The sequence below is a fragment of the Lutra lutra genome, chromosome 1 (assembly GCF_902655055.1).
Source record: "Lutra lutra chromosome 1, mLutLut1.2, whole genome shotgun sequence".
Lineage (NCBI taxonomy): Eukaryota > Metazoa > Chordata > Mammalia > Carnivora > Mustelidae > Lutra > Lutra lutra.
Window position 1 is genome coordinate 120172847 of NC_062278.1, and position 24517 is coordinate 120197363.

Below are 24517 nucleotides of genomic sequence, written 5' to 3' on the forward strand. Positions count from 1 at the left end.
TCAAAGCTGAGAAGTCTTTTCCCCTCTTCAGAAAAACATGAGGTCTTTTGAAGCATTTGGTTTATATAGAGGACTCAGGACACTGCCTATAAATGATATTTTCCTACATTAATTAGTCAGTAAGTCAAATGTAGTTAAATTCTATATCCATATTCCACTAGTTTGAACTTGAGTGATTAAAAAAATTGGAAACTGAGTCTGTGTTCTAGCTGAGTACTTCACTGTTTTGAACATAATTGAGATTATGTTCAAAACAGAGCGTAGATAATCAAAGAGCTAGAAATAACATGACCGTTTTAAAAATCCAAATACAGGGCGCCTGGGTGGCTCAGTTGGTTAAAGTCTCTGCCTTCAACTCAGGTCATGATCTCAGGGTCCTGGGATCGAACCCCACATCAGGCTCTCTTCTCAGCAGGGAGCCTGCTTCCTCCTCTCTCTCTGCCTGCCTCTCTGCCTACTTGTGATCTCTGTCAAATAAATAAATAAAATCTTAAAAAATAAATAAATAAAATAAAAAATAAAAATCCAAATGCACTGGGTAATTATGTTAAATATAGAGTGTTTCAGTTAAAAGATAAAGATTGTTGGGCAATAAAAAGAAAGCAAAATCTATATGCTGTTTATAAGAGACACATTCAAAACATAATGATTGAGAAGTGTTGAAGATATTCTATAGATAAATTAATTATATTGTTCCCTGTGCTTTAACAAACTATCATAAACTTAGCAGTTAAAGAACTTAATGGTTCCTTTGGATCAGGTATCTGATCAGGTGTCCAGGCACAGCTTAGCTAGGTCTGCAGCAGGGTTCCAATCAAGGTGTTGACAAGGGCTGCGTTTTCATCAAGAGGCTTGACTGGGGAAGGGTCTGCTTCCAGCCTCCTTCAGGTTGTTGGCAGAATTTACTTCCTTTCGGGGGTAAAATTCATGATAGCTTGACTCTTCAAAGCTGCAACAGAGAGAAACAGATGGATATAACCACAGGAATAACATACATCTCCTTTGCAATTTTCTGCTGGTTAAAGGCAAGTCTAAGTTGATTTTTAACACTATAGGTTTGTACTGCATGAGTCCACTTACATGCAGATTTTTTATAGTATGGTACTATAAATGTATTTTCCATAAGATATTCTAAACATTTTCTTTCCTCTAGATTACTTTATAGTGAGAATACAGTATATAATACATATAACATACAAGGTGTATGTTAATTGACCGTTTCTGCTGTTGGTAAGGCTTCTGATCAACAGTAGGCTATTAGGAGTTCAGTTTTGAGGGAGTCAAAAGTTATACCCAGTGTTCAGCTGTGTCGGGGGATGGCACTCCTAACTCACCCACATTGTTCAAGGGTCAAATGTATATTGGCTACTTTTGAAGTCCCACCCATACTCAATTGAAGGGATTGTTATACAAGGGCATGAACAGGGATCATGGGAGTCACATTAAAATCTGTCCATCAGACCAACCAAATGAAGAAATTTCAAAGCAAAGAACAATACTAGAAATAAAAGAGGTAACTTAAGGTGTCCCTGGGTGGCTTAGTCAGTTAAGTATCTACATTTGGCTCAGGTCATGATCCCAGGGACCAGGGATTAAACTCTACATCAGGCTCCCTGCTCGTGGGGAAGCCTGCTTCCTCTCCCACTCTCCCTCCTTGTGTTCCCCTTTCCACTGTTTCTCTTTCTGTGAAATAAATAAAGAAAAATCTTAAAAAAAAAATAAGAATTATAAAAATTTGATTTATCAGAAAAATTTAATAATTTAAAATTTCATAGGAACACAGTAACAAAATCCCAAGAATTACAGAGAGAAATAGACAAGATAGCAATAGTAATAGTAACAGAAGACTGACTGTGATATACCTTTTTCAGCAGTTGATATAAAAAAACTGCCCCAAAAAGGTAAAGATGAGCCTTGAACAATGCAGTCAAACAAATAGGACCTAATAGACCTAACTAGAACATTATGTGCAATGTAGAAATGTAGAGTACACATTCTTTTCAGACTCACACAGAATATTTATAAAAATGGACCATATGCTGAAGGCAGAGGCTTTAACCCACTGAGCCACCCAGGCGCCCCAAGAGTATTCTTTTAGTATAATAAAGTTGTTAGAAATCAACAAAAAGGTAATTAGAGTGTCCTTACATGTTCAGAAATTAAAGAATACATTTCTAACAGAGTAAGACAGAAATCATAATGGAAACTAGAAAATATTTCTAATCTAATATATTTATAAAACATTAATATAAGTAAAGATAAAAATCTTATGATCATCTCAATAGAACTGGGGATAAAGCAAGTAAACAATGTGTAAAACCCTCCTGAGGAAAATTATAAAACTTTATTAATAGGTAAATTAAAGGTGACTTTTATTAATTAGTGGGGATGTTCGTGGATTGAAAAATTCAATATTGTAAAGGTGTTATTTCTTCTCAAATTGATTTTTGACTCACTGCAATCTCCAGCAAGTGTTTTCATGAAATTAAACAAGCCCATTCTAAAGTTTAAAAGGAGATGCAGAGGACCTAGAAAGCCAAGAAATACTTGAAGAACGATGAGGTAGGAATACCTTAGCGGTTTAGGAACACATCACTCTGCTAGATGGCAAGAATTATTATCCAGCTGTAGTAATTAAGATTGAGTAATACTGACAATAGTGTGGTGTATTAGCCTTCAAATAGACCCATACAGATATAGACACCTGGTATATGACAAAGGTGTTATTGGCAAATAATAGGAGGGAAGATGATCTTTTCAATAGTGATCACTGGGATAAATGGATATCCCTGTAGGAAAAATTGAAAATGGCCTCCTACTTCATATCATACTAAAAAAACAATACCTGGTATAGTAAATGTGATGGTCAAACTATAAAACTTTCAGAAGAATATATCTTTTTATAAACTTAAGGGAAGGTTTTCCTTTAAAACTGTAAAAACCACTAACCATAAAGGAAAAGATTAATAAGACATTTTACTGTATAGAGTAAGTAAGTAAGACTGTCATCAGAGATACCACAAAGTGTGTGGAACTTCAAACCACAAAGTGGGGGAAGAGATTTGCAGCAGATATAATTGATACCAGATTCATATTCTGAATTTATAAAGATCTCCAACAAATCAAAAGACTTTATGAGAAAGAAAATCTATGGCCAATAAACAAATGAAAAGCTGTAGTACCTCATTAATAATGAAATGAAAATTAAAATCACAGTCAAATGCCACTGTATGAAAATCTTTAAAACATAATAAACATATTAAGACATCTCATAATAATAAGTATTGGAAAAGATGTGAAGCCACAAGAAGTCTTCCACACTGCTAATAGTTGTGTAAATTGGTGCAACCACTTTGGAAAACCATTTGTCATTCTCTTGTGAAGTTGAAGATCCCTACATCTTATTACATGGCATTTTCACTCCTAGATATTCATCTAGATCAATGTGTAATTGAAGTGTTCATCAGTAGTAGGATAAGCAAATAAACTGTGGCATGTTTATATAGAAGAGAACTATGAAGACAGTGAAAATGAAGGAACTACTGCAGGATACACCTTACATGAAAATAGAAGGAAACAGATTCTCCCCTAAATCTCCAGAAGAAATGTAGCCCTGCCAACACACCTTTATTTTAACCCAATGAGACTTATTTCTGACTTCTGATCTCCAAAACAATAGGTAGTTAGTACTAAAAATTGTAAAGTGTTAAAACTATCAAGGAAATGATTATCACTAAAATCAGTAGATTAGTTTCTCTTTTGGAGAGGGAAAAGTTTATGATCAGGAACAGCTACATTGGAGCTTCTAGGGTACTGGCAATATTTTTATTTCTTTGAATGTGTATATGTTTTATGCAGTCTTCTCTCCATATGAAGTTAGCATCATTGCTTTTATAACCAGAAAAAGAGTTTTAAGAATACTATATACCCATAATTTTTTAAACTGAAGGTTATTTCTTAAAGGCTTTTTTAAAAATTTATTTATTTATTTGAGAGAGAGAGTGAGGGAGCACACAAGTGGGGGTAAGGGCAGAGGGAGAGAATCTTCAAGCAGACTCCTTGCTGAGCCTGGGCTAGATTTCACAACCCATGAGATCATGACCTGAACTGAAACCAAGAGTCAGACACTTAACCAACTGAGCTACCCAGGCACCCATGAAGGCTTTTTAAAACACATTTCTTTGATTATAGAATTATTTCTTCCTTGAGGGAGTGTGACAAAAAATATTTTTTATAAACCGTTAGTACTTTGCAGTATTTTCTGTAATATGATCATAGATTTATAGCATGTAAAAAATTACTTAGTTAACATAAGGAAGTAGCTACTTGTCTTCCCAAATTGAAATAAAAATACAATTTAAGTGAAAGAACTTGTAAGAACCCTTATCCAAAACTCTGGTTTCAAAAATAGATTATGTCTTAAATTTGCTAAATATTAAAAAATTAAGGAGTACCCATTTATTGAAATGAGTCTAAGCCTAGTGTATATCTTGCTGTTATTTTTTTCCCCTGCTTAACATGGGGATTAAAAAATGTTGGAAGTTATTTGTTTCATTTTTCTGGATTTTAAGTAATTTAAAGATTTATTTATTTATTTATTTATTTGAGAGAGAGCACTTGAGTGGGGAGGGAGGTAGAAGCTGACTCAGCAGATTTCTTGCTGAGCATGAAGCCTGATGCAGGGCTGGATTCCAGGACCTGCCAAAGGCAGACGCTTAACAGGCTGAGCTTAAATCATGTTTAAGGTTTAATTTAAGCTTAAATCATGTTTAAGCGTAATCCCTGCCTAAATTTAATCTGTTGCCTGGAGCTGTCATCTTGGAGGGTTAAATTTAAATAAGGAGCAGTTTGCAATGAATTTAATTTCTTCAACTTTTTTTAAGTTTATGTATTTGTTTAAGTAATCTCTACACCCAATGTGGGACTCAAACTCATGACCCCAAGATCAAGAGCTACATGTTCCTCCAACTGAGCCAGACAGGCACTCCTCATTTCTTCAACTTTTAAAATTATAGTAATAAAATTTAAATAGGAATTGATAAAAAAGAATTCTTACTGCATTTAGTATGAAAGAAACTATAGTGTGATTCTATAGGAATTTTTAGTCTTAAGTATTTGATGGTCTCTGTTAACTAGGGCATTAAAACTTTTTCCTAATGAATACAATATGGGGAGGCATTTTGGCAAGATAGTGATCTGTTTCCCAACTTCAGTTACTAACTATCACTTGAGAGTGAAACAGCTCTGAGGCATGTAGGCTGGAGGGGCCTAGAGGGAATATGTGAGTTTGGGGAATATAATGTAATACAAATGAAAACAAGAGGCAAAAGCCTGTGGGGCAATTATCAGAATTTTTGAGTCCTCAGAAAGAACTGTGTCCTTGAGTAAAAGCTTACTTCCATCCCATTGTAGAGGTTGCTTCTACAATTTTGGTGTTAACTGCCTTTCAAGGGACTCCGAGCAGCTTGAAGGATGAGCAGCTTGAAAGATGAGCTCTGAGATGACATGACGATGATGCAAGCCATGAATGGCAAAGGAAAACAGTTCACTTTAACACCAGCAGCCAGAGACAGGATGAACAAGGATTGCATCTAGAACAAGTGATTTCAGTGAAATAGAACAGAAGTAGAAACTGGAGGAGATAGATGACAGATTTAACGGGCAAAACAAAATAAATTATCTTAGATTTTCAAGAGAAACAAAGAGACATGCTTCTAATCATAGCATAAAAGAAAACAAAAAATGAGGAGCTTTTTTAGATATTAACTTGTGGAAAGGGTGATTATTGATGAGACTCAAATTCCTGGTCTGGAACATTGAGTAGAAGAGTATAGCCAAATGGGGTAGTCAGTGGGGATATAGATATAGATAAAGATATAGATATAGATATATGTGTCTATGGAAGGAGAGAGAACAAATGGAGGAGGTGCAGTAACTAAAGCTATACTAGGCAAGCATGTCTCTGGTTTGAAGAAAAACTGAAAGAGCCTGCTGAGTTCCAGACCAGTCTGTTGAGGATGGTGGGGAGACAAGAAAAACAAGCTGTTTACAAAGGAAAAAATCATCGTATATGTGCCAGACTACTCCATGTGACCCTGGAAGCTAGATGGTAGTAAAATAACATCTACAGGGTTCCTAAGAAAGGACCTGTGCCTATACCTAAGCAGGTATTATTCACATGTTGTGGTGAAAGCAAGATACTTGTGAACACACAGTAATACAAGTCCTCCATTTAGGAGAAGTTCTCAGTAAATGATTCTCACCAATAATTGCCAACAGAGACTTTGAGATAGGGCAGAAGAAGAGAGAAAACAGTGGTAAGCAAGTGAATCTCACAGTATATTTAACTAGATCTAAATGGATAATGATAGAGTGACTTTATTTCAGCAGATTCCTTTGTCTTCTCTATTTCCTGAAAGTTAGCAAAAGCTTCAGTAGATGTGGGTCTGTCCCTCCGGCAAGACCGTAGTGATTTTCTATTCTTCCAGAGGGAGGCATACAATTTCTGATTGTCTTGTTGCAAAAAAAAAAAAAAAAAAAAAAAAAAAAAAAAGCTGTTAATAGGGCACTTGGGTGGCTCAGTGGGTTAAGCCTCTGCCTTCAGCTCAGGTCATGATCTCGGGGTCCTGGGATCGAGTCCCGCATCGGGCTCTCTGCTCTGCAGGGAGCTTGCTTCCTCCTCTCTCTCTCTGCTTGCCTCTCTGCCTACTTGTGATCTCTGTCTGTCAAATAAATTAAAAATTTAAAAAAATTATTTTAAAAAAGCTGTTAAGGGGCGCCTGGGTGGCTCAGTGGGTTGAGCCGCTGCCTTCGGCTCAGGTCATGATCCCAGAGTCCTGGGATCGAGTCCCGCATCAGGCTTGCTGCTCAGCAGGAAGCCTGCTTCCCTTCCTCTCTCTCTGCCTGCCTCTCTGCCTACTTGTGATCTCTCTCTGTCAAATAAATAAATAAAATCTTTAAAAAAAATAAATAAATAAAAGAGCTGTTAATACTCAATTCTAGATCCATTAATTCATTGCTGGTTGCAAAATGGTGACATTCTATCATTTTTTTTTATAAGGCGAACACTTATACAGACATTTCATCTTTTTGGTTACTCAGTGATACAGTTCATATAGGAAAGGCAAGTTAAATGTTTTCCCCTTTATCAGTTTACGAGATTATGAATGGGTTCTCTATCATCTTTTGGGGGAAGGGGGAGATGTCATTATAAACTAATATAATTCAACGTATGTGATACATTTGAGTCCTTTGCAGTTATTATCTCCATTGAAGCTGAGATTTGTCTCATCTTTGGCCTAGAAGCAGAATGGTTCCTGACTCCTTTTGACATGACCCTGATAATCTTTGACGGTAAAGAAAGGGGCAGTATAATGGGGCACCTGAATTGCTCAGTCAGTTAACCATCTGCCTTCAGCTCAGATCATGATCCAGGGTTCCTGGGTTTGAGGCCCATGTCAGGCACCCAGCTCAGCAGGGAGTGTGCTTCTCCCTCTCCCTCTGACCATCTCCTTTACTCATGCTCTTGCTTGTTCTCTGTCTCTCTCAAATGAATAAATAAAAAAATCTTAAAAGGGGGGGGCAGTATTTTTTTTTAAGTTTTGTGTTGTTTTTTTTAAAAAATCCCAGAATGTTGTCTATGCTTTTGGGAAGGTGGTTTTTAGGATCTATTTGTTTCCTAGGATATTTGATACTTAGTATGATCTTTGGTGTAATTGTAGACAGATATGCCTTAGAATTTGTGTTACTTGCAAAAAAAATATTGGTTTTATTTTTTAAGTATATGTGGGGACTCAGAAGGAATCAGTATTTCCCAGCAAAAAGATGGAGAGGAGTATGTTAAAATGTTTTTTTCAATTGAATAATAAATATTTGAATGTTTACTCTGGACCATTCTTCACGATGGAAACTCTTGGGAATTCAGACAATCATGAAACCTGCTTATTTATCTAACATTTTGGTAAAATAAGTTCTAATGTTTGACCTTAAAACTTAATTTATTTTCTCTTTCAGATCTGTCACGAAATCGTCTCTCAGAGATTCCCATAGAAGCATGTCATTTTGTTTCTCTCGAGAATCTCAACTTATACCAAAATTGTATTCGGTATATACCAGAGGCAATTCTAAACCTACAAGCTCTAACATTCTTAAATATTAGGTAAGGATGCTGTTTCTTTCTTTTTTTTTTTAATTTTTAGTTTTATATGGTATTTTCAGTTCTCTCTTCCCTTTCACTGAAATTTACATTATCTATTTATATCTGCAGTATCACTGAAATTTACATTATCTATTCATATCAAATTTACATTATCTATTCATATTTACATTATCTATTCATATTCATTCTTAGGCTGAATTAACAATATTTCCTATGTGCTTCTAGTTTTCTCCCTTTGCCTTTAGCTTTGCAATAATTAACAAACTGTAAGGGTCATTGGCCTGATAGGCTTGCAGCAGTCTTGTAGTGATTCTTCAATTACATTTTCAAATAAGCTTTATCAAATGAGAATAGATCTGAAAGTACTTTCATTGTTGTGATTTTGCATTTTTGTATACTAAGTTCTGAATGTGTAAATGCATTTATTTAACTCCTTTCTATTTTTTCATATCTTGGAATACTTCTTTCACTATTTTTTTTGGTTATAAAAGTTATAAATGTTCACTGGAAAAAAATGAGCAAATGTAGAAAAGTATAAAGAAAATTCATCAAAATGTTGTATCTGAGTTATAATTATAGGTGATGTTTTCCTTTTTCTCTAGGCTTTCAATAAAATTTCTAAATGAGATTTTTCCCCTTGGCATGATATACTCTTTGGAAATATTTTTGTATGTAAAGATTTTATTCTATAGTTTATATACTTCTAAAACTCATTTTCCCTCTCAGATATTTAGTTTATTTCAGGTTTTTGCCATGATAAAAGTAATACTGGCAGAGACTCTTGTATGTAAATGTTTATCTTTCTCTTTCCTTAAGATAAATGTCTAGGAGTAGAATTGTTATAATTATTATTATTATTATTACTAAGATTTTATATGAGAGAGAGACAGCAACAGAGATAGAGAGAGCATAAGTGGGGAGGAGAGGGAGAAGCAGGCTCCCTGCGCTTGATCCCAGGGCCCCAGGATCGTGACCTGAGCCAAAGGCAGATGCTTAACTGACTGAGGCACCCAGGCATCCCGGAATAGAATTATTGATTGAAAAAGTTTTAAAGGCTCGTGATCTATATTGGTCATATCAGCAAAAGGTCTTGGAAATGGGGTGAACTGATCCTAGAGATGAAAAGGTTAAATCTATATAAGTAAAATTTTAACTTATTTTTATCCTAATGTAGATGTGTACTTTCAGCACTGATTTCGCATATTTTTATATATATAAAAGATTTCTTTTTTTTTCTAAGATTTTATTTATTTATTTGAGAGAAAGAGAGAGCATGAGAGGGGAGAAGGTCAAAGGGAGAGGCAGATTCCCCTTGGAGCTGGGAGCCCAATGTAGGACTCGATCCAGGGACTCCGGGATCATAACCTGAGCCGAAGGCAGTTGCTTAACCAACTGAGCCACCCAAGTGCCCCATAAAAGATTTATATGCCTATACTTCAGCTGGTGTGACATATTTGAAATCACAGCCTGTCACTTGTTTTCCATAGAACTATATTTGGATCATTTGTATACATTTGATTATAATGTATGTAATGGTGAGGGAAGTAGATACAACTACTTTTATGTTTATAACTCTTGTTTGGAAGACAGGAAAGGATAACAGTCATCTACTGTATTTTTAAATCACTTTATCATTCATAACAGTAATTTAAATAAGTAACAAATGTTGTGTTTATATAGCACATCATTATTTACAAAGGAGTTTTATGGTACAGGGTCCTGTAGGATAGGTAGAAGAGTTATTAAGATCCTCAATTTACATATGAGGAATCTGTGTAAAAAACGAATAATGCTGTGCTTAAAATCACAAAGGTGATACGTGAGGTAATGGAGGCCAGAATCCAAATCTGATATCCCGTTTGTTTCTTCCAAGACTTAGGTTTTTCACTTTACTGAGTGTAGAATAGGAAAGAAAGATGGAAATTTCTTTCTTGAGTGGTGGGTTCTCACTCCTCTCTTTTTCTACTTATCCATTTAGTCGGAACCAACTGTCAACGTTACCAGTGCATTTGTGTAATTTACCACTGAAAGTCTTAATTGCTAGTAATAACAAATTGGTGTCACTTCCAGAGGAAATTGGACATCTCAGACATTTAACAGAACTTGTAAGTTAATGTTTTACTTTTTCACTGTCCCACATGTATGTATATCCATAGTCATACCATAATCTGTCATGTGATAAAGACCCATTATTAAGGTACGTATTGTTTAGTTTTCTTCAGGTATGAATAGTGAAGTTTTGCTGGTTGATCAGTACTGAAGTGCTTCAGGACAGAGTTAAAGTACTTAAAGTGCAAGTCTAATAGGCCCACGTGGACTGGGAGAAAGTCATTAGAATTAAATTTTAACCAGTATTCATTGATTTCCACGTTACTAAACTTTTGAGATATAAGTTAATAATGCATTTGAATTTTTCAAAATCTTAATAGTGTCAGTGTTCCGATTTTTGGTTAGCCCCTACAGGGGGAACGGGCACTACAAAGATCGGGCTTATTTTTTTTGTCTTACGTGCTATCTCTAGCACCCCTCTCCTTCTATAAAGTAAGCTCTTCTTTACTGCTTTATGGTTTCTGAGAAGCTTGACTTTCATTTACTACTCCTTGTTACTCTTTAGTACTTATATTCTGGGCATGGGAATGGAACTTTTCCCATTAAACACCACAGTAACATTATGAATTAAGTATTATAATTATCATATTAAAGCCGAGGAAAGTAGCACTTAGGTAATTTGCCCAAGGTTCCATAACTGAAATAGAATTTGAAATCAACCTACCTTAACTTCAGAGCCCATGTTTTATATTTCTGAAATGGTCAAATACAATTATATCCATTGAGATTTGGAAGGATAGTTTCATGTAGGTTTATTAACAAAGATAGACATCATAAAAAATTCACATGTAATTTAACTGGACCACACATTAGCTCTCTCTTTTTTTCAGGTGGATTATGAATATAAAAGGTCACATGTAAAAATACACAAATATATTAAATCTGGAGTATTTAGACTATTTATTTAGAGACAATAAGATCTAGGAAATAAAGTCCAAAATACAAGTTTGTTGGCATTTCTTCAGAGCTTGGGTTATTAACATGAACTAACAGTAAATTTTGCTTGTGATTCAGATTCTGACTTTTCAAATCAGAACTTTCTGTATCTGCTTATTGAATCATAAATACCTAAGCTATATCTTGTAGAAGGAGTTTTTAGCTTTCTACAGAAGAGGTAAATCGATACCCTCAGTCGTATGTATAGTTTGTGCCAGAGTGAGAATTATTTTTTTTTTATTTGAGAGAGAGAGAGAGAACATGAGAAGAAGGAGGGTCAGAGAGAGAAGCAGACTCTCTGCCAAGCAGGGAACCTGATGCAGGACTTGATCCAGGGACTCCAGGATCATGACCTGAGCTGAAGGCAGTCACTTAACCAGCTGAGCCACCTAGGCACCCCAGAGTGAGAATTAATAATCCCAAAGCTCCTGATTTCTACTTGATAGAACATGTTTTCACAACATCCTTATTGCTTTTTTCCTTTATTTCCCTTTTCTTTTTTTAAATTTATTTATTTAAGTAGTCTCTATAGCCAACATGAGGCTTAAACTAAAGACCCCAAGATCAAGAGTCACATACTTCTCCAACTGAGCCAACCAGGTGCCGCTATTTCTCTTCATTGTTTTTTTTTTTTTCCCTTAAAGATTTTATACATTTATTAGAGCAAGAGAGTGAGAGAAAGCACAAGAAGGGGGAAGGGCAGAAGCAGAGGGACAAGCAGACTTCCCACCAAGTGGGGAGTCCCATGCGGGGCTGAAGGCAGAGGCTTAACTGATTGAGCCACCCTTCCCTTCATTTTTAAGTGAAAGTAAACTTCAGTCTTTCAAGATATACATTTTCCAAGAGAAATATTATAAATTACTATTACCTTCTGGCTCAGGTTCAGTTTTCCCTATCCTTTCAACTTCTCTTCCTTTTAACTTTGATGCCCAGAGCATTGGACCAAAATGTATAGCTACTGATTCTACTTCAGTCATTAATTGGTAGGAAAAGTAAAGTAATATTTTCTCTAAGAGTATTATGGGAAAATGTAAAAATAATGTTTGAAGATTATTGAAGTTTTGGTAAGTGGTCTTTTCAAATAGTAAATCTATTAATATTGTCTTTTTACTCATATCCTAAAGGAGTTCTAAGTGTTAATGTGGCATCTTGGAGCTTTTATTAACCTAGACAACTTCCTGCTGTTATACATGGAAAAATGTTATACATTTTTCTGGCTGGTCTCAGAATTAGGGAATTCTGAATTTGTCAGTCTTGGAATCTGTAGTCAGCCTCTTCTCAGAACTAGTGGAATCAAGATGTTGACCAATATACCAGAAGGCCCACATAATACTCGTGTTGGTACCAGCTTGATCAGATGCCAATAGAGCAGTGTCTGTTTTTTCCATGGCCTATGAGTTATGTGTACTTCAGTTTTTTTTTCACTCACTTTCAGTTTGATAAAGAATTTTTTGAGCTGTCTTCAATGCATTTTTTTAAAGATTTTATTTATTTATTTGAGAAAGAAGGAGCATGAGAGGGGAAGGGGCAGAGGGAGAAGCAGATTCCCTGCTGAGCAGGGAGACTGATGCGGGACTCAATCCCAGGACTCCAGGATCATGACCTAAGCCAAAGGCAATCGCTCACCCAACTGAGCCACCCACACCCCCCTCTTCAGTGCATTTTTATTTTACATTCTTGAGCAGGTGAGCTGGTATTTTGAAAATAGGAGTTCCTTTCAATTAATTTTATCATTATAATTTTTATTATTGTTTTGTTTTTTCTTCTGAAAAGAACACTTATAAAATACTGTCCTAAATAGATCTGTTGTTATACTTTTTTCTAATTTACCTTTTCACTAGAATTTTCATTTGATTTGATCCTAGGCCTTCTGTCCATATCTTGTCATTTAATTTTTGTTCTGCTCATAAAATTAGTGTAGATCCATATAAAATGTGTAAAATCAGTCAGAAGCCTCTACGTTTTTAGAATTAACAAGGGGACACAGAATCTTTTTTTTTTTTTTTTTACAGTTAAGACAGATCATAAGTATTACTTTATCAAACCTCATTTTACACATGGTTTAAAGTGGACAAATTTGTAATACTAGAACAACTCTTTACCTTGTATCTTTTTGAGATAGGATGTGAGTTGCAATGAAATTCAAACAATACCTTCCCAAATTGGTAATTTGGAGGCCTTGAGAGACCTTAATGTAAGAAGAAACCACTTAGTACGTTTGCCTGAAGGTAAGAAACTGAAATGATTGTTTTGTTATTTCTTGTTTTATTTTGAAGATCTCTCAGACTGATAGGTACAAGACAAAAATGTATACGAGTTATAGGCATTGTTTGAGATACAGTAGTTCAGCTACTATATGTTTCCTGTTTCCTAATAGATTTTAAAGTTAGAGTCTTCAGTGAAAAACTCCAATAACTATTAACCAGTGATTGTATTTTTAGATCGTGTCAGAATTAATTAATAATGCAAGGTAGGGTCCCTGAAAGTTTTAGTACTTGAAACTATTGGGAGAAATAGATCATGTTTTTGATGAGGAAATAGTTTAGTGTAATGAAAAATATTCCTGCAATTTGCACTGACTTAAAATAGACTTAACTTAAACTTAATCTTCCCTGGAAATGTTCAGATAGAGGCTAATTAATGGTTGTGGCTAGTTAATGAGGTGATGTGTAGAATGAATAATGAATGCAGTGACAGACTGCACTGGGAGGCTGGTTCTCTTAGGCTTACTATAGGCTCTGGTATATGTATCTAAATGATAAAAATGATTAAACAAATTAAGAATAATTTATCAGTCCTTCAAAATATGAGTTCATGAAAGAAGCCATAAAAAGAAATGAAAAAATGGGGAGAACTTAGATCAGAGTATATATTTCTTTAATTTTATTGTGGAAAATTTCATATATAAATGAGAGCAATGAATATCCAGCCAAAGTAGTGATCAGCTCCTGGAAACTCCTGTGTCATCTGGACTCCCATCCACTTTCCCTTACCTCTGTCCTTTAGAAGGTATTTTCGTGACTATGATGCTCTAGGTTCATCTACAAAAATCGACTTGTATAGTAAATAATGAAATAACTAATGAAACTTTTGCTTCACTGTGGAATCTAAATGTTAACACCAGTTTAATCCAGTATGATTTTTAGTTCTAACAAATTTTTAGTTCATACAAGTGTGACTTGGACATTTTGGATGTCAAACTGTCTCAGTAAGTGACCATTTAGTCCACTTTTATACACTTAGTACGGTCAGACTAGCCAAAATCCTGCATAACTTTCATCTTACTCATTTCCTCCTGGGTCTACTTTTACCCCCTCAGGAATATGAATGAAGGCCCCCAGCAGAACTGACCAAAATCATGCCATAGGTCTCATAACCCAAAATTTCTATCCAAGATTACCCTTCTACTCAGGACCCACTTACGGTGATTGATCTTTAAAAAAAGTCTTATTAATATAATAATATGGACTTACTACAAAATCAATTAATGAAAACATTGGGATTTTAGTGAAAATGAAAATTCAGAGTTTTAAATGACAGTTATAGTCTAATAGTTTTATCATCTAATTTATTTCTCTATCAAAATTTAAATATATGTTACAAGAAAATGGTGAGTCACACATATAATTTTATTTTATTTTTTTAAAGATTTTTTATTTATTTATTTGACAGAGAGAGATCACAAGCAGGCAGAGAGGTAGGCAGAGAGAGAGGAGGAAGCAGGCTCCCTGCTGAGCAGAGAGCCCGATGCGGTGCTCGATCCCAGGATCCTGAGATCATGACCCGAGCCGAAGGCAGCGGCTTAACCCACTGAGCCACCCAGGCGCCCCACACATATAATTTTAAATGGCTTTAAAGCTTATTTTGTAATCTCAACATATTCAGCTAAACTGAAATGGGAAGAAAGCTTTATTCCAGTAGCTACATATGTTAGTGTGTAAGTTCGTGTTCATTAATTGGTGGTTTGGTAGATAAGATGTATGTCTCTTATTGCCATTTTGATTTTAAATTTTAATTGTTATAAAGTAATATATTGCTCAGAAAGTCAAATAATATAAAAATATATATAGTATAAAATAGTATAAAATATATCATTCAGAAAGTTGAGTATAAAAAGTTCAAAATCAATAATAGCATTCTGCTGTCTCAACCATCTCCCTCCCCAGTTGTTGTTTTTTAAGATTTTATTTATTAGAGAACGTGTGCTTGCATGTGCACATGGAGGAGGGGAAGAGGGAGAGAGAGAGAGAGAAAATCTCAAGCAGACTCCCTGCTGAGTGCTGAGTGTGGAGCTGCCACATGACTCGATCTCATGACCCTGAGATCATGACCTGAGCCGAAATCAAGAGTTGGACCTTTAACCAACTAAGCCACCTGGCACCCCTCCACCTCCCCAGTTTTAATGTCTGGAAGCATCTACCTTTTCTGCCTTTGACTATTTCCACTAGCATTTGCTGACATATTTCTAAATAGCAGGCTTTAACAGCTTTACTGGATTTATCAGTCTTGACATTTATGTCAGCTCCTGTTATGGTAGATGACTATTTTTTTTATTTTTATTTTTTAAGATTGTATTTATTTATTAGAGAGAGAGAGAATGCACATAAGTAGGCAGGGTGGCAGGCTGAGGGAGAGGGACAATCAGGCTTCCTGCTAAGGAGGGAGCCTGATGCAGGGCTCAATACCAGGATCCTGGGATCATGACTTGAGCCATAGGTAGATGCTTAACTGACTGAGCCATCCAGGCGATCTGATAGATGATGGTTTAACTTTCTTACACACTATCACGATCATAGCTTTACTTCCCTCCTACTATCTTCCCAATGTAGTTTTATCACAACTTTTGATCAAAGTATTATTGTTTATGTTACTACAACTATATAAATGTTGTTCCCTGCCAATTCAGTTGATGTACTCTGATTTTATTTCTTTTTTCTACATCTTATTTTTGTTGCTGTTTTCATCTTTTTTTGTTTTGTTCTTGCTTAGTTTTTTTATGTGCCTATGGCTAATTCCTCCCTCCTTTTCTAGCAGAGAGACCACATTCATGTAATTTTTATCACACTATTGTCATTGTTCTATTTTATTATTCGTTATTGTTGTTAATTTCTTACCATGCCTAATTCATAACTTAAACTTTATCATGTATATTTATACAGGTATGTATGTATAGGAAAAATCATAGTATATATCAGATTTGGTACTATCTGCAGTTGCTGCATCACTGGGGGTTTTGAAACATATCCCCCATAGATAAGAGGGGACTGACTACAGGCATTCAAGAGCTAAGGATGGGATGGGGTTGGGTAGGAAAGTGCTAAGATCTCTTCACTGCGTAGTCTTCCTCTTAAATCCTCCATTTTCAACTGGCAGCTCATCCTGACTTTCCATTGTGCCTGAGATTCCTGAATTTAAAGGCTTTTGATTCGGTTTCACTAGTGAATAACTTACTGACCCTTGTGGTGATTGGAGAGGGGTTGTGCTGCATGAGTTGAGGTTGGGAACTTAGGCATTTAACTTGTTCTTTGTTTTTTGTTTTTTTTTTTTAAAGATTTTATTTATTTGACAGAGAGAAATCACAAGTAAACAGAGAGGCAGGCAGAGAGAGAGGAGGAAGCAGGCTCCCTGCTGAGCAGAAAGCCCGATGTGGGGCTCGAACCCAGGACCTGGGATCATGACCTGAGCCGAAGGCAGCGGCTTAACCCACTGAGCCACCCAGGCGCCCCTTAACTTGTTCTTTGTACACACTATCATCTAATCCATTGGTTATGCCTACGTTTCTGTGGTATCAGGCCTCTGGTTTCTGTAGTTCTGTGAGCACTTTTCACTAGTATTCCCATCTGTAAACAACTAGATTTCATTTTACAATATTAGCTCATTATTAAGAAAGGAGATAAATACATTAAATTTGTTATTATTTAATTAGAAGCTCCTGTAAAAATTGTCTAGTTTTGAAATATCATGAATTGTTCATTTCCTTCTTATCACCCTGCAGAGCTGGCAGAACTGCCATTGATACGATTAGACTTCTCCTGCAATAAAATTACAGCAATCCCTGTTTGTTATCGGAACCTCAGGCACCTACAGATGATCACCCTAGATAACAATCCACTACAGTCTCCTCCTGCACAGGTAAACTCTAGTGGGTCTGAAGTATGTTGGAAACTTTTTCAACAAAGGCTGAATTTACAAATTGAAGTTCTATGCATTTATCTTTTTGTTGGAAATGAAATTCTTTTAAAATAAACTCACACACATATGTATTCTTTAGAAGCCCTGAATAAATGGGATGAAGGGCAGGTAATATTTCCAGAAGTGTTTCAGCTTTCATTAAATTGACTTACTTTTTTAGGCTGAAGGGTTCTTCTTGAAGTTTTCTAATATAATTTGAGTTAATTTCTTTCTAGTAAATTTGCATGTAGGCAATGTAAACACGAGAGACACATAAAAATACTTGGTTTTCAGAATTAAAGATTATCAGTGCGTTTCTTCTGACCATTGTTTTTGTACCTTTTTATTTTCTAAAATCTTAAGTTCCTCATTTAGTCAATTTGGTCATTTGTTTATCAGTGACAGATATGAAACTATTTAATAATAATTATAAGGTAACTTTACATATAGATTCCAGTCATCCCATAATCTGAAAAAATTTACCAGCCTGTATATTTTTGAATTTAATTTAATTTATTCTTTTATTATGTTCAGTTAGCCAACATATAGTACATCATTAGTTTTGATACAGTGTTCAGTGATTCATTTGTTGTATATAACACCCATTGCTCATCACAACACGTGCCAGCCTATATTTTTCACTGTAGCATTTGAACTCTATAGTTGATGATGGTCTTGTTCAGGCCTCTAGATGGCAACTATAAAGCTTTATGAGTAACCTTCATAACTATAGAAGGATCTCATAATCCTAAAGAATTTGTATTTTGACTTCTGTCAACAGAAATAGAATTTTAATAATTAATCTTTCTGCTTTTCTCTCTTACAGAAAATAGGATTCAAAACATAATTGTGCATGACTGTTGAATTTCTAAAAGCAAAAGTTGCCAGTGTAATCCGTGGGGTACAATGCTTTAAATCCCTGACTGTGCCTAACTAATCAGGGTGATAAGTTTATTTAGTATTCTCTCAGTGTTTATAATCATAAGTTACTTATTTTATATGTTACTGAAAATTATTCTTGACCAGAAAATAAAAAATCTATATTTATATCACTTAAACACATAGAATAACTAATAATATGTTATAATGAGTATTTGATTTTTAATATCGCTATATGTAGTTGATAGAAATGCCCGCTGTTTCTAATATATAATAAATAAAAAGCTGATTGTGATTGTTAACAGGGAACACCTACATTTCGGATGAGTAATAATTTGGTTGCGTGTATATGTTACTTTTTTTAGATATGTATTAAAGGCAAAATTCACATATTTAAGTACCTGAACATACAGGCATGTAAGATTGCTCCAGAGCTGCCAGATTATGATAGGAGACCCTTGGGTTTTGGCTCCTGGTGAGTATATTTTATTTTTTTTATTTAATGTAGTCCATCTTATAGGGAATCAAACTGGACCCTTAAATCTGCGTGAATGTTTAACTAAAGGGAAATAACCTATTTTGACACTGCTTTTCTCAGAATGTTTGTATTAAGTAAATAGTCGATTACAGATATCTGACAAAGTGTAGTTTTTTTTTTTTTTTTTTTAAGATTTTTATTTATTCATGGACAGAGAGAGATCACAAGTAGGCAGAGAAGCAGACAGAGAGAGGGGGCGGGGAGAAGCAGGCTCCCTGCTGAGCAGAGAGCTGGGCTTGGGACTTGATCCCAGGACCCTGAGATCATGACCTGAGCTAAAGGCAGAGGCTTAACCCTCTGAGCCACCTAGGCGCCCCTGACAAAGTGTAGTTCTAAGTTAGGGTTTCTCCACTTCACAACTGTTGACATTTTGGGCAAGATAACTCTGTTTTGGGAATCTGTCCTGTACATCAGAAGATGTTTATCAGTATTCCTGGCTCCTGTAGCACCTTCCCAGTGTGACAAACAAAAATGACTCCAGACATTGCCAAATACCCGCTGAGGGGTCCCTACTTGAAAACCACTGGTCTCAGTGACTTGAATGCCAACCTTGGCTCTTTTTAAATTCTGTGTTAATTCTGTGACTTAAAACACATCACTCAAACTTTGGGGGGGGTTCATTTTTTTCTTTAGGGAGTGGAGAGGTTGGATTTGATGACCATTAATGTCACTTCAGGATCTTTTAGTTGATGAATCCTTCAGCTATATAACACTTGAATTACAGGGTTATCTCTTTGGCATTCCCATCCCATCTGGATGTTCCCATCTGGAACAATCTTAAGCAGCAGTAAATAAATTCAAAAGGCCTTTTAACAGACAAAATAGATATCTCAGTGAAGGTGCCATAATGCATATAGGACTTATTCAAAAGAGAACCCTTCTGGCCTTCTCTTAGAACCTGTCACATTTTACATAAGAGCACAGTCCTAATGAGCTTGCTTCTCAGTATCCTAGTCTAAAACAGATCAACAGATTTCTCTTTTGGTAGAGTTTCTAAAAGCAGACATATTAAAAGTACAAAAAATAATTTGAAAGGAAAAATAAAACTATAAAAAGCAGACACATATCAAAAAATTCAAGTTAGTGGTTAACTCTGAGAGGAAGGAAGATTCAGTCTGAAAGAGGCATAAAGGGGCTTTAAAGGTATTAACGTCTCATAATGTTTTAAAAGCTATGTCTATTTTATTCATTTTTTATCTATATGACATATTTCATAATTTTAACAAGATATTTAAAAGCAGTAACACTCTAAAAACAGTGCCTTGATGCCATTAGGCATATATGCAAAGAACCTTCCATATTTCAGTAATATTTTAAGTTATTGCCATGTTAGAGCACAGTACCATAATTGATGCTCAGCATGTAAATGCTAAGGTATATTAGATATATCATTTACAATAAAGGGAAATGTGCATTAAGTTTAAATTTTAAATACAGTTTAAATTTTTTTCATCAGAAATTGTTAGAATTAAATAAGTGCTTATGGTATAAAGGAGTAATTTCAAGCTATCTGAAAATACAGAACCTGGTTTGTTTGTTTTTTTTAAGATTTTATTTATTAGAGAGAAATGAGTGAGAAAATGAGCACAAGCTGGGGTGGGGGGGCAGGCAGAGGAAGAAGCAGACTCTCCACTGAGCAGGGAACCCAATGCAGGGCTCCATCCTAGGACTCCAGGATCATGACCTGAGCCAAAGTCAGATGCTTACAGAACCTGATTTCTTAAGAAAATTAAGTATTACTCCAAAACAGAACCTGATTTCTTAAGAAAATTAAGTATTACTCCAAAAGAACTTGACTTCTGCCCTTTGCCACAGGCCATGTCTTTTTTCTTCACCACTGTATCCCTTAGTTCAGCTGAGTATTTTGGCACACAGTTGATACTCAACAAGTATTTATTAAAGGAATAAACAGTGAGTTTGGTCACACAAATGTTATTTACCTCCTAACTTTCCTCTGCTTAAAAGTTATCAGAACAACTTTGTAATGACATTCTGGGGGTTTTTTGGTCTGCCTATTAGATTGAAAAGTTTCATAGACAGTATGAAGGGTATTTAAAATACTAGTTCTAACCTGGTGGTTTAAGCATACAGTAATACAAGTTTTAGTGTATTTATACAAATACACAAGGAGAAATTAACCAATGTCATACATACCATAAAAGATTCCTACAAGAACATCTCAGTCCTAACACTTTTAACTCTGAGAAGACTAAAAGCAGGTATGTGATGTTTAAGGTTAAGAAATAAAAGGTTTTTGGGACGCCTGGGTGGCTCAGTTGGTTAAGGAGCTGCCTTCCGCTCAGGTCATGATCCCAGCGTCCTGGGATCGAGTCCCGCATCGGGCTCCTTGCTTGGCGGGGAGCCTGCTTCTCCCTCTGCCTCTGCCTGCCATTCTGTCTGCCTGTGCTCGCTCGCTCTCCTCTCTCTCTCTGACAAATAAATAAAATTAAAAAAAAAAAAAAAAGAAATAAAAGGTTTTGACAGATGGATTAGCTCTGGTATACTCTGTGCTAGCTCTAGGCCTCTCTTGGAGAATAGACTTTGACAGTGGAGAGAATATGAAGGGATCCAGACCATTATATTGCCAAGAATTTTTAAATTTTCTTTATTCATTATATCCTTTTCTCTCTACAAGTCTTTTTCCTCTTACCTTGGTAAATTGCCTATAATATAGAACTGTTGTCTTATTTGTTGAAAAAATTTTGGTTTTTTTTTTCTATTCAAATTTTTCATTAAATGTGTTCTAGTCCTGTGCTCTTGAAAGATGTACAGCAAATAAACATAGGGACACTTGGGTGGCTCAGTCAGTTAAGGGTCTTCCTTCGGCTCAGGTCCTGGGATTGAGTCCTGCATTGGGCTCCTTGCTCAGCATGGACCCTGTTTCTCCCTCTGCCTGCTGTTCCTTTGCTTGTACTTTCTCTCTTTCTCTCTCTGTCAAATAAATAAATAAAATCTTTTTTTAAAAATGTAGCTTTTATTTTACATCTACACTAATTGATTTTTCCCCTTGGAGTTAATCATCTTTGTTAAGAAAATGTTTTCCTCTCCTGAAATAGGGGAGTAGGAACAAAAACTGCTACTGCTGCCTTTGAGATTTGAGTGTCAGGCATTTCATGAAGACTACTAAGGACATGTATGTGAGGGTATGTCCAAAGACTAAAGAGGAAGCCCTAGCCCCTATTTGGATAATGAGCTTTGATTAAGGCCAGTGGTGCTAATTGCAGAGCCTGTTTTTTTTTCTGTCATTCTCTCCTTAGTCTTGAGAAGTAATTGGTCTTGGCCTAATTTTTTTTTAATATAGAAATCCTCATCACAATACTTTAAAAACATAAAACTTCTCAAAAAAGCCTGGCAAGAGACCTGTGTATTTGCTAAGACAAAAAGAAGGCTTGAATCCTTGGAGAAATATATCCTAAATGGAAAGTCTAAATAGCATAAACATGTTGTGTCTCTCCAGAGGAATTAGTAATTATAGACCTGATGTCTTCCAGTCCCTATAGTAATCCCTCACCGTGCTTACTAGATTAATCTGTATTCTGTATTTCACATTTTTTTGGAGTTATATTATTTGTAATTGTTTCAGAATGTCCTCAATAATATTTTTATATATAATACAAATAAAACATTTCCTTCGACTCCTCATGCAGTGGTGAATGGGATATTGTACCTTCATGTCTTTTTTACTGAAATACGGATTCATGAAATTGCATTGTAGTTAGCCATATCTTTATTCAAAATGCCACCATGAGGTGAGAATGTCTGTACTATTGGGCAGTTCAGTTAAGCTCTCTCGACTTCAGTTTCTTCAACATGATCTTTATTTACCCCAGTTATACCCTAACAGTAGTTCTAGGATTGAATGACCTGTTTCTGAAAATGCTTGGATGACCATAAAGTCCTATGTAAATATTAGGCATTATAGTTTCTAGCTATCCGTGGTGATCTAGAACCAGTTTAGTCCTAAGAGTCCTGTCTTGGCTAAAGAGAATTTTTCTTAATCCTGTAGCTCTTCAGGTGATCAGTGCAAATTAGGTGGTACTTTCTTTCATTCCTTACATGTAACTTCCTAATTACTTTTGCATAATAAATAAAGTACAACTAGTTTTCCTTAAGTTATTTTATAAAGGTCACAAATGTCTTATTTATTTCTAGATATAAATGTTTCCAACTCCTATAGCAAGTTGCACTGTTGTGATAACTTTTAAGTTTTACACGATGGCACATGTATTTTTCAGTATCATCTGACCTATGCTTTTTTACTGACTAGCTATATATTACAGACTAAATATATTCATGTATGGTAGTGTGGCAGTGAACCAAATCTGAGGAAAGACTAAGCCACTAGTAAGAAAAGTCCTGCTTCTGCAATCTGAGTAACAGAATTAATTCTCTCCAGCAAGCTTGAGCTTGTGAAAGCAATGATCATCCTTTATTCATATTTGTATTCTTAGCATCTAGAATACTGTGTGACATTCGGTAAATGTTTGGTGAACTAAACCCAAATGAAGCAGATGTAGTGACTTGTAACTGCAAATGCTCTCTTTAGGGTACATTTTTCATAGAAACAATAATAATGAGTTTTATTTAGTCCTTTTTAATAATATTTGTGGAAATCCGTAACCTGTATTTTCTCAGTCTTTATAGCAAATCTGTGAGGTAGGTGTTCTTAATCTTTTTTCTTTCCTTTAACTTAACGAGGAAACAAGTTGAGAGAAGTTAAGCAAGTTAATTGAAGTCACAAAGCTAGTAAATGATGGTGCTATGTCATCAGTCCAGATCTGTTAAACTATGAAAATAGCCATGTTTTATGCTCCTCACTGCACTCTACTGACTGACTCACAGTTCAAGTTCCTGATACAGAAAAGGCACTTACACATCTGAGTCCATGGTATGCTAGGTAGTTTATTAAGGAGTTTGGACTTTCAGATAGGGCATAGCTGGAGCCTGGCTGGCAGAACTCTGCCAGGCCTCCTGAGGGCCATATTTATTCATTGGGTGACCATCTGTCCTGATTTGCTTGTGACTAAGGGTTTTTCTGGGACACAGGACTTCAAGTTCTAAAACCAAGAAAACCCTGAGCAAATCCAGGGGTTTGTAAACCTGTATATCCCATTTTAATCTTATCAGTTTAAACTCTGAACAAGAGTATGTGGAGAAGCTAAAAGTAACAAATAAAGAAGATAAATGAAATGATAGCTAATGCAGAGATTCTATTAATTCTGTTTATGTTACCCACTTGAAAAATACTACAGTAAATTTAGGCTTATCTCCGTCAGCCACTTGATAGAATAATCGTTATATAGAACAGTGTCCTCTAGAAATTGGAAAATCTTTACTTGGAAAAAATACATAATATTTTAAAATACTTTTCAGTAAATCTTGAAATATACATACATCTTTTCGCAGCTGCAGAATTTTTTAAGTGTGGCTTAATGTATAATTTCATTAGAAAGCTTTTAAAATTGGGTACCTCGGCCTGACTTTGCTGTGATAAAACATATATAGTACCTATATGTAAGATCTGGACTCTAAAATAAGCATAAAAGCAGACCTATCACATAGACGCTATAAATAAGACATTTAACTTCACTACTAACAATTAGGAAATATAGATGAAGGGCAAATGGATATTCATTGTATTGCTCTCCTAACTCTTGTATAGATACGAATTTTTCCAAAGTAAAAAGTAGGGAGAAATTAACTACTTTCTTTTAGAAAAGTAAATT

At 35.3% G+C, this 24517-nt stretch overlaps 1 protein-coding gene across 12 annotated transcripts in view; it reads left to right on the forward strand.

The window, feature by feature from the left end:
• LRCH3 (leucine rich repeats and calponin homology domain containing 3) overlaps positions 1–24517 on the forward strand; it is a 117623-nt gene that overhangs the window by 40953 nt on the left and 52153 nt on the right. For all 12 annotated transcript variants that reach the window (XM_047734567.1, XM_047734577.1, XM_047734606.1 and 9 more), the window contains exons 2-6: positions 8014–8158; positions 10137–10263; positions 13326–13431; positions 17199–17335; positions 18619–18728. In XM_047734567.1, coding sequence (XP_047590523.1) covers positions 8014–8158; positions 10137–10263; positions 13326–13431; positions 17199–17335; positions 18619–18728 — 625 coding nt within the window. The remainder of the gene's footprint in view (positions 1–8013; positions 8159–10136; positions 10264–13325; positions 13432–17198; positions 17336–18618; positions 18729–24517) is intronic.